The sequence below is a fragment of the Phyllobates terribilis genome, unplaced genomic scaffold (assembly GCF_046119375.1).
Source record: "Phyllobates terribilis strain yellow unplaced genomic scaffold, ASM4611937v1 Scaffold_8__6_contigs__length_399053987, whole genome shotgun sequence".
NCBI classification, from domain to species: domain Eukaryota; kingdom Metazoa; phylum Chordata; class Amphibia; order Anura; family Dendrobatidae; genus Phyllobates; species Phyllobates terribilis.
The window spans coordinates 328,273,455-328,287,120 of record NW_027362768.1 but is presented as its reverse complement, the minus strand read 5'-3'; the positions used below and the strand labels follow the sequence as shown (position 1 = coordinate 328,287,120).

Below are 13,666 nucleotides of genomic sequence, written 5' to 3'. Positions count from 1 at the left end.
TGGACCATCATTTATTTTTCAACAGGACAATGACCCCAAACACATCTCCATGTTGTGTAAAGGCTATTTGACCAAGAAGGAGAGTGATGGGGTGCTACGCCAGATGACCTGGCCTCCACAGTCACCAGACCTGAACCCAATCGAGATGGTTTGGGGTGAGCTGGACCGCAGAGTGAAGGCAAAAGGGCCGACAAGTGCTAAGCATCTCTGGGAACTCCTTCAAGATTGTTGGAAGACCATTTCCGGTGACTACATCTTGAAGCTCATCAAGAGAATGGCAATAGTGTGCAAAGCAGTCATCAAAGCAAAAGGTGGCTACTTTGAAGAGCCTAGAATATAAGACATATTTTCAGTTGTTTCACACTTTTTTGTTAAGTATATAATTCCACATGTGTTAATTCATAGTTTTGATGCCTTCAGTGTGAATGTACAATTTTCATAGTCATGAAAATACAGAAAAATCTTTAAATGAGAAGGTGTGTCCAAACTTTTGGTCTGTACTGTATATATATATATATATATATATATATATATATACAGTGCCTACAAGTAGTATTCAACCCCCTGCAGATTTAGCTGGTTGACACATGCGGAATTAACTTGGCATTGTGACATTTGTACTGTAGATCAGCCTGGAAGTGGGAAATGCACTGCAGCAAATTTTTTTTTTTTTTTTTAAAAAACGTAAAAAGTTAATTCAGAGTGTCATTTATTATTCAACCCCTCAAACCACAAGAATTCTGTTTGGTCCCCCTAAAGTATTAAGAAGTAGTTCAGGCACCAAGAATAATGAGCTTCACATGTGTGGATTAAAGATCTCTTTTGCCAGCCTTTTCTGACTATTTAAGACCCTCCCCAAACTTGTGAACAGCACTCAGACATGGTCAACATGGGAAAGACAAAGGAGCATTCCAAGGCCATCAGAGACAAGATCGTGGAGGGTCACAAGGCTGGCAAGGGGTACAAAACCCTTTCCAAGAAGTTGGGCCTACCTGTCTCCACTGTTGGGAGCATCATCCGTAAGTGGAAGGCTTATGGAACTACTGTTAGCCTTCCACGGCCAGGACAGCCTTTGAAAGTGTCCTCCCGTGCCGAGGCCAGGCTTGTCCGAAGAGTCAAGGCTAACCCAAGGACAACAAGGAAGGAGCTCCGGGAAGATCTCATGGCAGTGGGGACATTGGTTTCAGTCAATACCATAAGTAACGTACTCCACCGCAATGGTCTCCGTTCCAGACGAGCCCGTAAGGTACCTTTACTTTCAAAGCGTCATGTCAAGGCTCGTCTACAGTTTGCTCATGATCACTTGGAGGACTCTGAGACAGACTGGTTCAAGGTTCTATGGTCTGATGAGACCAAGATCGAGATCTTTGGTGCCAACCACACACGTGACGTTTGGAGACTGGATGGCACTGCATATGACCCCAAGAATACCATCCCTACAGTCAAGCATGGTGGTGGCAGCATCATGCTGTGGGGCTGTTTCTCTGCCAAGGGGCCTGGCCATCTGGTCCGCATCCATGGGAAGATGGATAGCACGGCCTACCTGGAGATTTTGGCCAAGAACCTCCGCTCCTCCATCAAGGATCTTAAGATGGGTCGTAATTTCATCTTCCAACAAGACAACGACCCAAAGCACACAGCCAAGAAAACCAAGGCCTGGTTCAATAGGGAAAAAGTCAAGGTGTTGGAGTGGCCTAGTCAGTCTCCTGACCTTAACCCAATTGAAAACTTGTGGAAGGAGCTCAAGAATAAAGTCCACATGAGACACCAAAAGAACCTAGATAACTTGGAGAAGATCTGCATGGAGGAGTGGGCCAAGATAAGTCCACAGACCTGTGCTGGCCTGATCAGGTCTTATAAAAGACGATTATTAGCTGTAATTGCAAACAAGGGTTATTCCACAAAATATTAAACATAGGGGTTGTATAATAATTGACCCACACTTTTATGTTTAAAATTTAATAAAATTCAACTGAGCAACATAACTTTTTGGTTTGTAAGATTTATGCTTCTGTTCATAAAACCTACTCTCGTTTGCAGTTTGAAGGCTCTAACTTATTTGCATCTTATCAAACCAGCTAAATCTGCAGGGGGTTGAATACTACTTGTAGGCACTGTGTATATATATATATATATATATATATATATATATATATATATATATATATATATATACACTGCTCAAAAAAATAAAGGGAACACTTAAACAACAGAATATAACTCCAAGTAAATCAAACTTCTGTGAAATCAAACTGTCCACTTAGGAAGCAACACTGATTGACAATCAATTTCACATGCTGTTGTGCAAATTGAATAGACAATAGATGGAAATTATTGGCAATTATCAAGACACCCTCAATAAAGGAGTGGTTCTGCAGGTGGAGACCACAGACCACATCTCAGTACCAATGCTTTCTGGCTGATGTTTTGGTCACTTTTGAATGTTGGTTGTGCTTTCACACTCGTGGTAGCATGAGACGGACTCTGCAACCCACAGAAGTTGCTCAGGTAGTGCAGCTCATCCAGGATGGCACATCAATGCGAGCTGTGGCAAGAAGGTGAGCTGTGGCAAGGTTTGCTGTGTCTGTCAGCGTAGTGTCCAGAGGCTGGAGGCGCTACCAGGAGACAAGCCAGTACACCAGGAGACGTGGAGGTGACCATAGGAGGGCAACAACCCAGCAGCAGGAATGCCACTTCCGCCTTTGTGCAAGGAGGAACAGAAGGAGCAATACCAGAGTTCTGCAAAATGACCTCCAACAGGCCACAAATGTGCATGTTTTTGCACAAACGGTTAGAAACCGACTCCATGAGGGTGGTAAGAGGGCCCGACGTCCGCAGATGGGGGTTGTGCTCACAGCCCGACACCGTGCAGGACGTTTGGCATTTGCCACAGAACACCAGGATTGGCAAAGTCACCACTGGCACTCTGTGCTCTTCACAGTTGAAAGCAGGTTCACACTGAGCACATGTGACAGACGTGACAGAGTCTGGAGACGCCGTGGAGATCGATCTGCTGCCTGCAACATCCTTCAGCATGACCGGTTTGGCATTGGGTCAGTAATGGTGTGGGGTGGCATTTCTTTGGAGGGCCGCACAGCCCTCCATGTGCTCGCCAGAGGTAGCCTGACTGCCATTAGGTACCGAGATGAGATCCTCAGACCCCTTGTGAGACCATATGCTGGTGCGGTTGGTCCTGGGTTCCCCCTAATGTAGAACAATGCCAGACCTCATGTGGCTGGAGTGTGTCAGCAGTTCCTGCAAGATGAGGGCATTGAAGCTATGGACTGGCCCATCCATTCCCCAGACCTGAATCCGATTGAGCACATCTGGGACATCATGTCTCGCTCCATCCACCAACGTCACGTTGCACCACAGACTGTCCAGGAGTTGGTGGATGCTTTAGTCCAGGTCTGGGAGAAGATCCCACAGGAGACCATCCGCAACCTCATCAGGAGCATGCCCAGGCGTTGTAGGGAGGTCATACAGGCACGTGGAGGCCACACACAATACTGAGCCTCATCAGGAGCATGCCCAGGCATTGTAGGGAGGTCATACAGGCACGTGGAGGCCACACACAATACTGAGCCTCATTTTGACTTGTTTTAAGGACATTACATCAAAGTTGGATCAGCCTGTAGTGTGTTTTTCCACTCTAATTTTGGGGGTGACTCCCAATCCAGGCCTCCATTGGTTAATAAATTAGATTTCCATTGATGATTTTTGTGTGATTTTGTTGTCAGCACATTCAACTTTGTACAGAACAAAGTATTCAATGAGAATATTTCATTCATTCAGATCTAGGATGTGTTATTTGAGTGTTCCCTTTATTTTTTTGAGCAGTGTATATATATATATATATATATATATATATATATATATATATACATACACAGGGTATGTATGTGTACTGTATATACTATATATATATATATAGTATACATACATAATGTGCAGCAAACTGTATTGCAGCCTGGTGGGCAGCCCCTTTAGTTTGTGATCCAATGTCTATAGCATTGTTTGCAGCACCATGAATAACCCCATCATCCTGGCTCCTTTGCTCCAGTTCTGCAGGATCCTGTAGGATGAAGAATGCATAAAGTTGGTGGGTGCGATGCTCTGCAGATTGTGTGGGCTGTGATACAGGGAGGATGCTGTCAGCAGGGGAGGCTCCGGCACAATACAGAACAGGCACAGGTCACATGACTGCTGCTCTCATAGAAAACGCCGCGGACGAGTGAGCGCTCTGCAGATCCCCGGCGGCTGCAGCGCGGCTCGGTGTGTGCGGGCTGGACAGCAGGGGGCGCACTCATGTCACAGAGGTGGTTTGACCGGGTGAGGGTCCCTGATACCGCGGGCACCGGGATGCACAGGGCCATGCTGGTCAAGTCTGGTAAGCGGGGGCTTTATTCTGTATTCCGCTCACAATCTGGGACGTGTGCAGTGGTGCAGCTGCAGAGCATCCCCTTAGTACGCAGCCCAGGAGCAAGGTGGTGATCCACAGCTTAGAAGGCAAGAGGTTCTGCAGCAGCTTATAATACCAGGGCTTCTGGCTGGAAACTGTGATTCCACAACAGGTGGAGAAGCAGAGATTACTCTTATACAATGTATCTGCTGGGATCAATATTTGCTACTTTGTGCAAACAATGAATCTGGGCAGAAAAATAAGTAACCAGAGATAATACTTTTCTATTCCATCTGTGTCGGCTTCATTCCAGGCTGTCACCCAGCTTTTCCCACACTGCATCCTCTATTCCCATATTGCTACATTTGCCATTCAGGAGTCTGGAAAAGTAGAATTCTTGGTTCAGTGAGTGTCGGGCATGTGTCACAGCTTGGCGTGTATCACAGGTGGGTATATGGAAATCCTATCTGGAGCCGTTGTTTTACGGATATACAAGCAGGATTTCCTTCTGTATCAGTTGTTTATTACTGTATACAAAGTTCGAAAAGTTTTCAAAACTTGACTCGTTTTTTGATTGAAGTTGTGACAAGTACTTGGCAATTTTAGGAGAGGCGAAAAGTAGCTCACCGTGAGGTCCGCCGCCATCACCGGTACAAACCGATGTTATATCATTGTGATCATTACCATGGCAGATTCATTATTATTTATAGGGCAAGTGAAATCCCTACTGTGTGTGTATATATATATATTTATATATATATATATCTATATATATATATATCGTCAGAGATAGAGCAGCGGAGGGTAATGATATCCCCATATCTCGCTCTATATATATATTTATATGACAAGTATACTGTATATTTCATCATAATATACCTGAGGTCAACCAAGCATCAGACCCTATTCCTTTCAAAGTACATTTTGAAAAGCTGCAAATGATTAATTAGACTAAATCTTCTATATAATAAAAACTATGCTCAACTTGTCAAGCAAACACCAAAAATGAGAGGGACTGAAAAAAACTAGCAACAAAATGCCACAACAGCCATAATATATTTGTCACCAAAATAAAAATGCCTAAAATCCAAAGTTTTCTTAAAAAAAAATGATCAAAATGAAAGATAAATCAGCTTCTACATAAGGGTATCCGATGGTTTGATACAATCAAGATAACGGTGGAGAAGACCCTGGTGGACCTATCTAGGCTTGCACAAGATCGATCTTCCTACAGATCATTCATCCATCAAGTCGCCATGGCTCGAGATTGAGCCAAAGGCCGTTAAAAAAAATATATGAGTTGCTAAAATGAAGATAACCAAACTCGTAGATGACCACTCATTTTTGGAGACCCCCAATTTGCCTCCACCAAGATGGTAATGACCCTTTAGTCTATGACTGATTTGATCATTACGTAACCAAAAATGTGTCGCTGACACTGAACTTTTTGGGTTATTGATTCGTGGTCTCTTAGCTACTAAAGGATCGCCATTTTAACTTCTGAAATCCAGAGGAATTTGCTCACCCCTGTTTTCCTGCCCAGACCTCGGTCGCCAGAGGATGAGGACCTCACCTGTCTCAGGGTTCCCGGCTCTGCTTATATTGGCACCAGATATGTTTGTTCTGTAATCTCTGTATATCTTCCTCGCATTAGTTCTAGTATTTATGTTGGTTCAGTTCTGGTTGCTTCTTATATGGATAATTCTGCAGTAAACATCTTACTTAAGTTCTTTCTTCATCTGAAATGACACTCGGTGTATTCTTCATTGTCCTGAACTCACTGGGTCATTGCTTTACAGTGACACGCTGCTCACATCAGATGCTCGGAGCTGGAGTTGTATCAGGTTATATGTTTACTGCTCCCGGAGCGCTGGATGGGAAATAAGTTGTGAAATAGACCTGGGTATTCCTTTATTGTATTTTATTGCTGTCCGTTTATCAATGATTTCATCTAGGCCAAGATAAACATTTGTTTTTGATGGTTAATTAAAGAGATAATGCAAGAGTTAGAAATGCCAAAGTCTGAATGTCCTGTTTACCATAGGGGTTGTCTACTACTTAGATACTATTGGCCTATCCTTTGGATGTAAACAGTGAACTGGACAGCACAGCGCCCTTCACTGTGTAGTGGCCGTTCTCAGGTACTGCAGCTCATTTCAGTCAGCTGTGAGCTGCAGTACCTGAAAACGGCCACTACACGTTACATACGGCACTGCAAATAGTAGATCGTTGGCGGTGCTGAGTGTCAGACCCCCACATATCTGATATTGAGGCATAGTAGTAGATAGCCTTTTTAAAGGATATGAACACCTAAGTGGGCTATTTTTTTTAAATGGGTGATTCAGCTAAAAATTAGAGATGAGCGAATCGATTCCCTACACCCCCCCACCACCGTCCCCGATTCAGCAGCCAGCAGAGATGAGCGGACCCGTGGAAATTCGTGTTCTGGTACCCGACTGAACTGTAGGTCCAAAGTTTGCTTTGGGTACCAGAACTTAACCCGAATTTGAACTTGAAACAGAACCCCATTGAAATGTATAGGGACTCGAACTTCGGAGCTGAAAAATTCTGTCGTTGTCTCTCTCCTTCCTTCCTTACCCCTGAACTCCGAACATTCAGGGTGAAGTCCGTGTTCGGAGTTCAGCACCTAACACTAAGTGTCCAGTACGAACTCTAAACTTTAAAGTTCGGGTTCGCTCATCTCTAGCAGACAGGTGAGTTTTCCATAGTCACCATCCGGGAGCTCTGTGAACCTCCTCCTGTCTACCCACATCTCCAGCTCCTCTTTTGATTAGTTGGTCTAATGCAACTCAGAGGCTATGGAAGGTAAACCGTCCAAAATTTTTAATGAAACCCAATTGTAAAAATAATTTTTGGCCAAAACTACATTCAAATATGTAAAATAAAATCTATTAAATGCCCAAATCAGTTAATTAGTAGAGCTGTGATAATGGTGCACTGGAAAAATGTGGGGCCTATGCTGACTTTTGAAAGTTGAATAGTAGAGAAAGTTTCTTGTGTTTCATGATCCTGACCACTGAGCTATGCGATAATCTGTGTAGTCATCCATATGACCAGGTAGCCATATAAGCCTTAAAGGGGTTCTCCCACAAACTAAAGTTCATTTAAATCAATTGATCTTGGAATAATAATAATTTCCACAATTGGATGTTTTTAAATGAAATGTTCCTGTGCTGAGATAATCTTATAAATGTGCCGCTGCTGTGTACTGTGTAATGGCTGTGTCTTACCGTACAGGAACATGGTCTGATCATACCACAGCTCCTGGGCAGGGGAGGAAGCAAAAGAGTATACAGACATTACGGCAGGGGATCACAGCTGATTCTTTTTGTGAGATAAAACATTTCCCTGCCTGTTTTTAACCCCTTAAGGACCCTGGGATTTTCCGTTTTTGCATTTTCGTTTTTTGCTCCCCTTGTTCCCAGAGCCATAGCGTTTTTATTTTTTGGGCAATATGGCCGTGTGAGGGATTATTTTTTGCGGGACGAGTTGTACTTTTGAACGACATTACTGGTTTTACTATATCGTGTACGGGAAAATGGGAAAAAAATTCCAAGTGCGGTGAAATTGCAAAAAAAGTGCAATAGCACAGATGTTTTTTTTTTTTTTTTTTTATCACGTTCACTGAATGCTAAAACTGACCTGCCATTATTATTCTCCAGGTCACTATGAGTTTGTAGACACCAAACATGTATAGGTTCTTTTTTATTTAAGTGGTGAAAAAAAAATCCAAATTTGCTAGAAAAAAAATAAATGGCGCCATTGTCTGAGACCCGTAGCGTCTCCATTTTTCAGGATCTGGGGCTGGGTGAGGGCTTATTTTTTGCGAGCCGAGCTGAAGTTTTTATTGATACCATTTTGGGGTAGATCCGATGTTTTGATCGCCCGTTATTGCATTTTATTGTAATGTTGCGGCGACTAAAAAACGTGATTCTGGTGTTTAGAATTTTTTTTTTTGTTACGCCGTTTACCGTTTGGATTAATTCTTTTTTTATATTGATAGATCGGGCGATTCTGAACGCGGCGATACCAAATATGTGTATGTGTTGTTTTTTTTTTATTATTTTATTTTGAATGGGGCGAAAGGGGGGTGATTTAAACTTTTAGATTTTTTTAATATTTTTAAAAACATTTTTTTTACACTTTTTGCTTGCTTCTATAGTCTCCATAGGAGACTAGAAGCAGCAACTGTCTGATCGCCTCTGCTACATAGAGGTGATGAGCAGATCACCTCTATGTAGCAGAAATGCTCCTGTGCTATGAGTGCCGACCACTAGCGCTGACCATCATTACATGACAACCACTGGGGTCTGCTGCAGACCCAGGATTGTCATGCCCACCCATCAGTGACCTGCAATCACGTGACGGGGTCACCGATGGGCGGGGTAAGTGCCGCGCTTCCGGCGTGGCGCTGTTAAATACCGCTGTCAGAGATTGACAGCGGCATTTAACTGGTTAACAGCTGCGGGTGGATCGCGATTCCACCCACGGCTGTTGCGGGCACATGTCAGCTGTAATAATCACTAATACGTACTAATACGCCCCAGGCTTTAAAAGGGTTAAAAAATGTTTTACCTGAAAGAAAGAATTATTTACGATCCCATACTGTAATGTCTGGATCCTCTCTTTTGCTTCTTCTTCCCCTGCCCAGGAGCTGTGGTATGATCAGACCATGTTCCTGCACGGTCAGACACAGCCATTACACAGTACACAGCAGGGGCACATTTATAAGATTATCTCAGCACAGGAACATTTTATTTAAACACATCCAATTGTGAAAATTATTATTATTCCAAGATCTATTGATTAAAATGAACTTTGTTTGTGGGAAAATCCCTTTAAATGTTGTTGGTCCATAGTCACAACACATATATGACTGGTCGCAGATCCCTGGAAGGGAACATGAACATCATAGAAGGGGAACCACTCCCTGCGTTAACCAGGACCGGACTTTTCTGACTTTGGTGCCCGTGGGCCACTAGGCTATTACATGGGCAGCTATTACTCCATTTTTGCTGTGGCAAGGTGGCATTCTTAATAATGGGGTGGCCTGCAACTGAATTGTAGATGACTTATACATATGATGTCAGTGGGGGTCCGGCACCCCCACTGATCAGATGAAATCTGCTCCAGCAGTGAACAGGTATAAGCGATGTATGCGATGGAGCGCAGCAGCGCCACCCATTGCTTAGTGGCTGCTTCGGGGCACTGCAGATCAGATCCTATTCACTTTATATAGCAGCAGTCTACTAAAAAATATACTGAACTGCTCTTTTCCAGAACAGATTTCAGCTGATTACTGGGGGTTCCAGGTGTCGCCCCCTCAGCAATCTCATATTGAAGACCCATCCTACAGATAAGTTGTGAGCAGTTCAGTCCTGACAACTCCTCTAAAATGGTTATCTGTAATGAGACATGTAGCTTGACACCATCTGTTATATCCAATGTTCTGCAGACCTCGCTGGTAAGACTAGAATTATCAGCATTTTCCTAATATACATTATGATAGGAATGACTCCGTTTACAAGCAGGAATGATCGGATAATACACTCGGAGAGATGAAAGGGATTAAAAGCCAAATACATCCTCCCTATCCCCAATTCAGGCTCCTTACAACTAAGCCCTAAAATATGTAATCATTTTAATATGAGAAAGACCCTCATCATTCAGAGCGGTCAGGATACTGTCCGGTTATAATGAAGCTCCGGTGTGGTTGGAATTTGTCATATCTGATCTTCAGCTACATTCTAATTCACTAATGTGATGTGTTTCATGGGCCCATCTGTCGCTGACGAGAGCTGCAAAGTCTCAGACCGTTCCTTTCTTGTTTTCCTCCCTCTTTGGATAAAACAACCTGTTTAGTTTAATTCCAGTATTTTCTTTCCATCTATGTGACATTCTAATGAGCCGCATATAAAGTCTGTAAAATGGCACCGGATCTGAATTTTCTGCAAGTTATGCATCAGTTATAAGGTTATAATTATATTAGGATTGTTTGTAACAGCTTGTTTCCAAATGCCCCCCCCCCCCCCAACATTTATGGCATATACACACAGAGCTGGTACAATGCCAGGACTGTTTGCTTTGTCATAGAGGAGCTGGAAGTGCCTTGCTATATTAGGTGACATTATTATGGAGGATTTGCCAGTGTTGACAATTTTATAGGGAGACTAGTAGTAGGTGCAATACTATGGAGGCACTGACTGTGATTGGCAATGTTATAGGGGGACTAGTAGTAGCTGATAATAATATGGCGACACTGACTGTACCTGGAAATGTTATAGGGGCACTAATAATCCTGGCAATACTATAGAGGCGCACTGACTAGCTGACATTGTTATAGGGAGACTAATACTAGGTGCAATACTATGGAGGCACTGACTGTGGCAGGCAATGTTATAGGAGGAATAATAGTAGCTGACAATATTATGGCGGCACTGACTGTGCCTGGCAATGTTATAGGAGGACTAATAGTACTGGCAATACTATGGAGGCACTGACTGGCTGACAATGTTATAGGGAGACTAATAGTAGGTGCAATACTATTGAGGCATTGACTGTGGCTGGCAATGTTATAGGGGGAATAATAGTAGCTGACAATACTATGGAGGCACTGACTGTGGCTGACAATGTTATGGGGAGACTAATAGTAGCTGATAATACTATGGAGTCACTGACCATGGCTGCCAATGTTATAGGAAGACTAAGGCTATGGTCCCACACGTTGTATTTTGCAGCTTATTTTGCTGCAGATTTTTATGCAAATTTTCAGCTGCGTTTTGTAGTACCAGCAAAGTCTATGAGAAACCAGAATTCTCTATTCCCACATCTTGTGTTTTATTTTTTGCTGCATATTTTGTGCCTTGGTTGTGTTCTTGGAAAATAGAGCATGTCACTTCTTTCAGCGTTTTTTCACCCATAGGAAGTAATAGGTGGTGAAAAAAATGCTGAAAAAATGCACCAAAAAAACGCAGGTAAATTTTTTAAGCGTTTTTGATGGCAAAATAGAATGTTTTTTTTTTTTTCACAGAACGTTATGTACATTCATAAATAGAGACAGAAGGATAGTGAAAAAAACTCAGAAAAAACGCAGCAAAACCTGCAGATTGACGCAGCTTATTTCCTTCCAGAGATCAGATTTGCTGCAGATTTCTGACTGAAAAAAAACACATGTGGGAACATAGCCTAATAGTAGCTGACAATACTATGGAGGCACTGTCTGTGGCTGGCAATATTGTACGGGGACTAATAGTAGCTGACAATACTATGGAGGCACTGTGTGTGGCTGGCAATATTATAGGGGGACTAATAGTAGCTGACAATACTATGGAGGCACTGACTGGCTGGCAATGTTACAATGGCATTGCCTATTGGTGGAATTATTATGGCGCACTAGTAGTAGCTGACATTTTTATGGAAGCACTCTCTGCAGTTGACCATGTTATAAGGACAATGAATGTTGCTATCAATGTTATGGGGGCACTGATAGTAGCTGGTAATATTAAAGGGGTTTTAAAAAAAGATCCTCCTGCTCTTCATCATTGAGAGAAGCGCAAGAATCTAGTCGGCACGTGACCGCAAGTTTGCAAATCGTAGCTGTGCATTCACGTGACCACCCACTCACGCTGCATGCTGGATACAGGGAAAGACCCCTTTGACACTTCAGAGGACAATAGGGACCCTCAGTTACTTATTAATTCTTGGGTATCTTGACTATTAAGAACCCTAATGTAATTTGCTGATGAAATGTGTCGCAACTGATAGAACTTAACATTTGGAAATATATTTTCTTGGAAAACCTACTTTTCTTTTGTACACCTACATAAGTGGCTCAGAAGGACTCCCTGAAGAGCTTTATAATTAGCTATGGCAAACTAAGTACACAGAAAACAGCTTCATTTCCACTCGCTCGGCTTCTCATTATCTGAAATATACTGTATGGTCGTTACTTTGGCCATTTCTCTACTGCAGCATTGTTCCTCCATAGACGAGTATTACGGCAACAACCAAAAATTATAGTTCACAACAATCTAATCCGGGCTAAATCTGATTCTTTTTCTTAAAGGGGTATTCCCATCTTATAATGTGATGGCATTGTACTAATATATGTCATCACTTCATGATCAGTGACCGGTGACCACTGTGGTGTAACTCTGCATTACTTATAAGTTCTCCCTGCACAGCGGAGTTCCCAGGCACCCTATACTATGCTGCAAGTCTTAGGTGGCCTCATCTAAGTGCAGCATTTCCCTTGAAAGCCGGTGGATTGACTGACACTTTAGAAAACAGTAAAAGCAATGCAGTTTTACTCCAGTGGCTCAGTAACTTCATTCTTTTGATCTTTACTTTTGAGCAACCTGCCTTTTTTTGTAGGATGTTGATCACCTAAGGCTCCGTTCACTCTGAAGAGTAACATGCCAGTGTAAGGAGACTTATCGGCCATACAATATTCCACTAGGAAATTAAATATGTAAATTGTCTCTTCAGAGAGGAAGTAGGAATCCTAAAAGTCAATATCAACCCTTTACTGAGCCTAGCCAAATTTCTTTGGATAAAATTGCACTTTAGGAGGGGCTATATCCTGAAACACAGTGTCTGCAAATTGAGATTTTGGTTTGACTTTTATCCTAAGTAATGTGGCAAGGCTCGTTAAAGGGTCGCTATTGACTAGTGGCACTAGAGTTCTACAACCCCTGGCAAAAATTATGGAATCACCAGGCTCAGAGGATGTTCATTCAGTTGTTTAATGTTGTTGAAAAAAAGCAGATCACAGACATGACACAAAACTAAAGTCATTTCAAATGGCAACTTTAGGGCTTTAAAAAACACTAAAAAAAATCAAGATTAAAAATGTGGTACTCAGGGTAATTTTTTTCAGACCAAGCAGAGGGAAAAAATTATGGAATTACTCAATTCTGAGGAAAAAATTATGTAATCACCCTGTAAATTTTCATTTCCAAAACTAACACCTGCATCAAATTAGATCTGCTCGTTAGTCTGCATCTAAAAAGGAGTGATCACACCTTGGAGAGCTGTTGCACCAAGTGGACTGACATGAATCATGGCTCCAACACGAGAGATGTCAATTGAAACAAAGGAGAGGATTATCAAACTCTTAAAAGAAGGTAAATCATCACGCCATGTTGCAAAAGATGTTGGTTGTTCACATTCAGCTGTGTCTACAATCTGGACCAATTACAAACAACATGGGAAGGTTGTTAAAGGCAAGCATACTGGTAGACC

The 13,666-nt window shown here is 42.5% G+C and overlaps 1 protein-coding gene across 1 annotated transcript in view; it reads left to right on the top strand.

Annotated features, from left to right (window-relative positions):
• Positions 1-4,187: 4,187 nt before the first annotated feature.
• The window catches only part of FAM107A (family with sequence similarity 107 member A), a 95,644-nt gene continuing 86,165 nt past the window's right edge, over positions 4,188-13,666 (top strand). Inside the window, exon 1 of the mRNA XM_073644640.1 lies at positions 4,188-4,390. Coding sequence (XP_073500741.1) covers positions 4,309-4,390 — 82 coding nt within the window. The 5' untranslated portion in view covers positions 4,188-4,308. The remainder of the gene's footprint in view (positions 4,391-13,666) is intronic.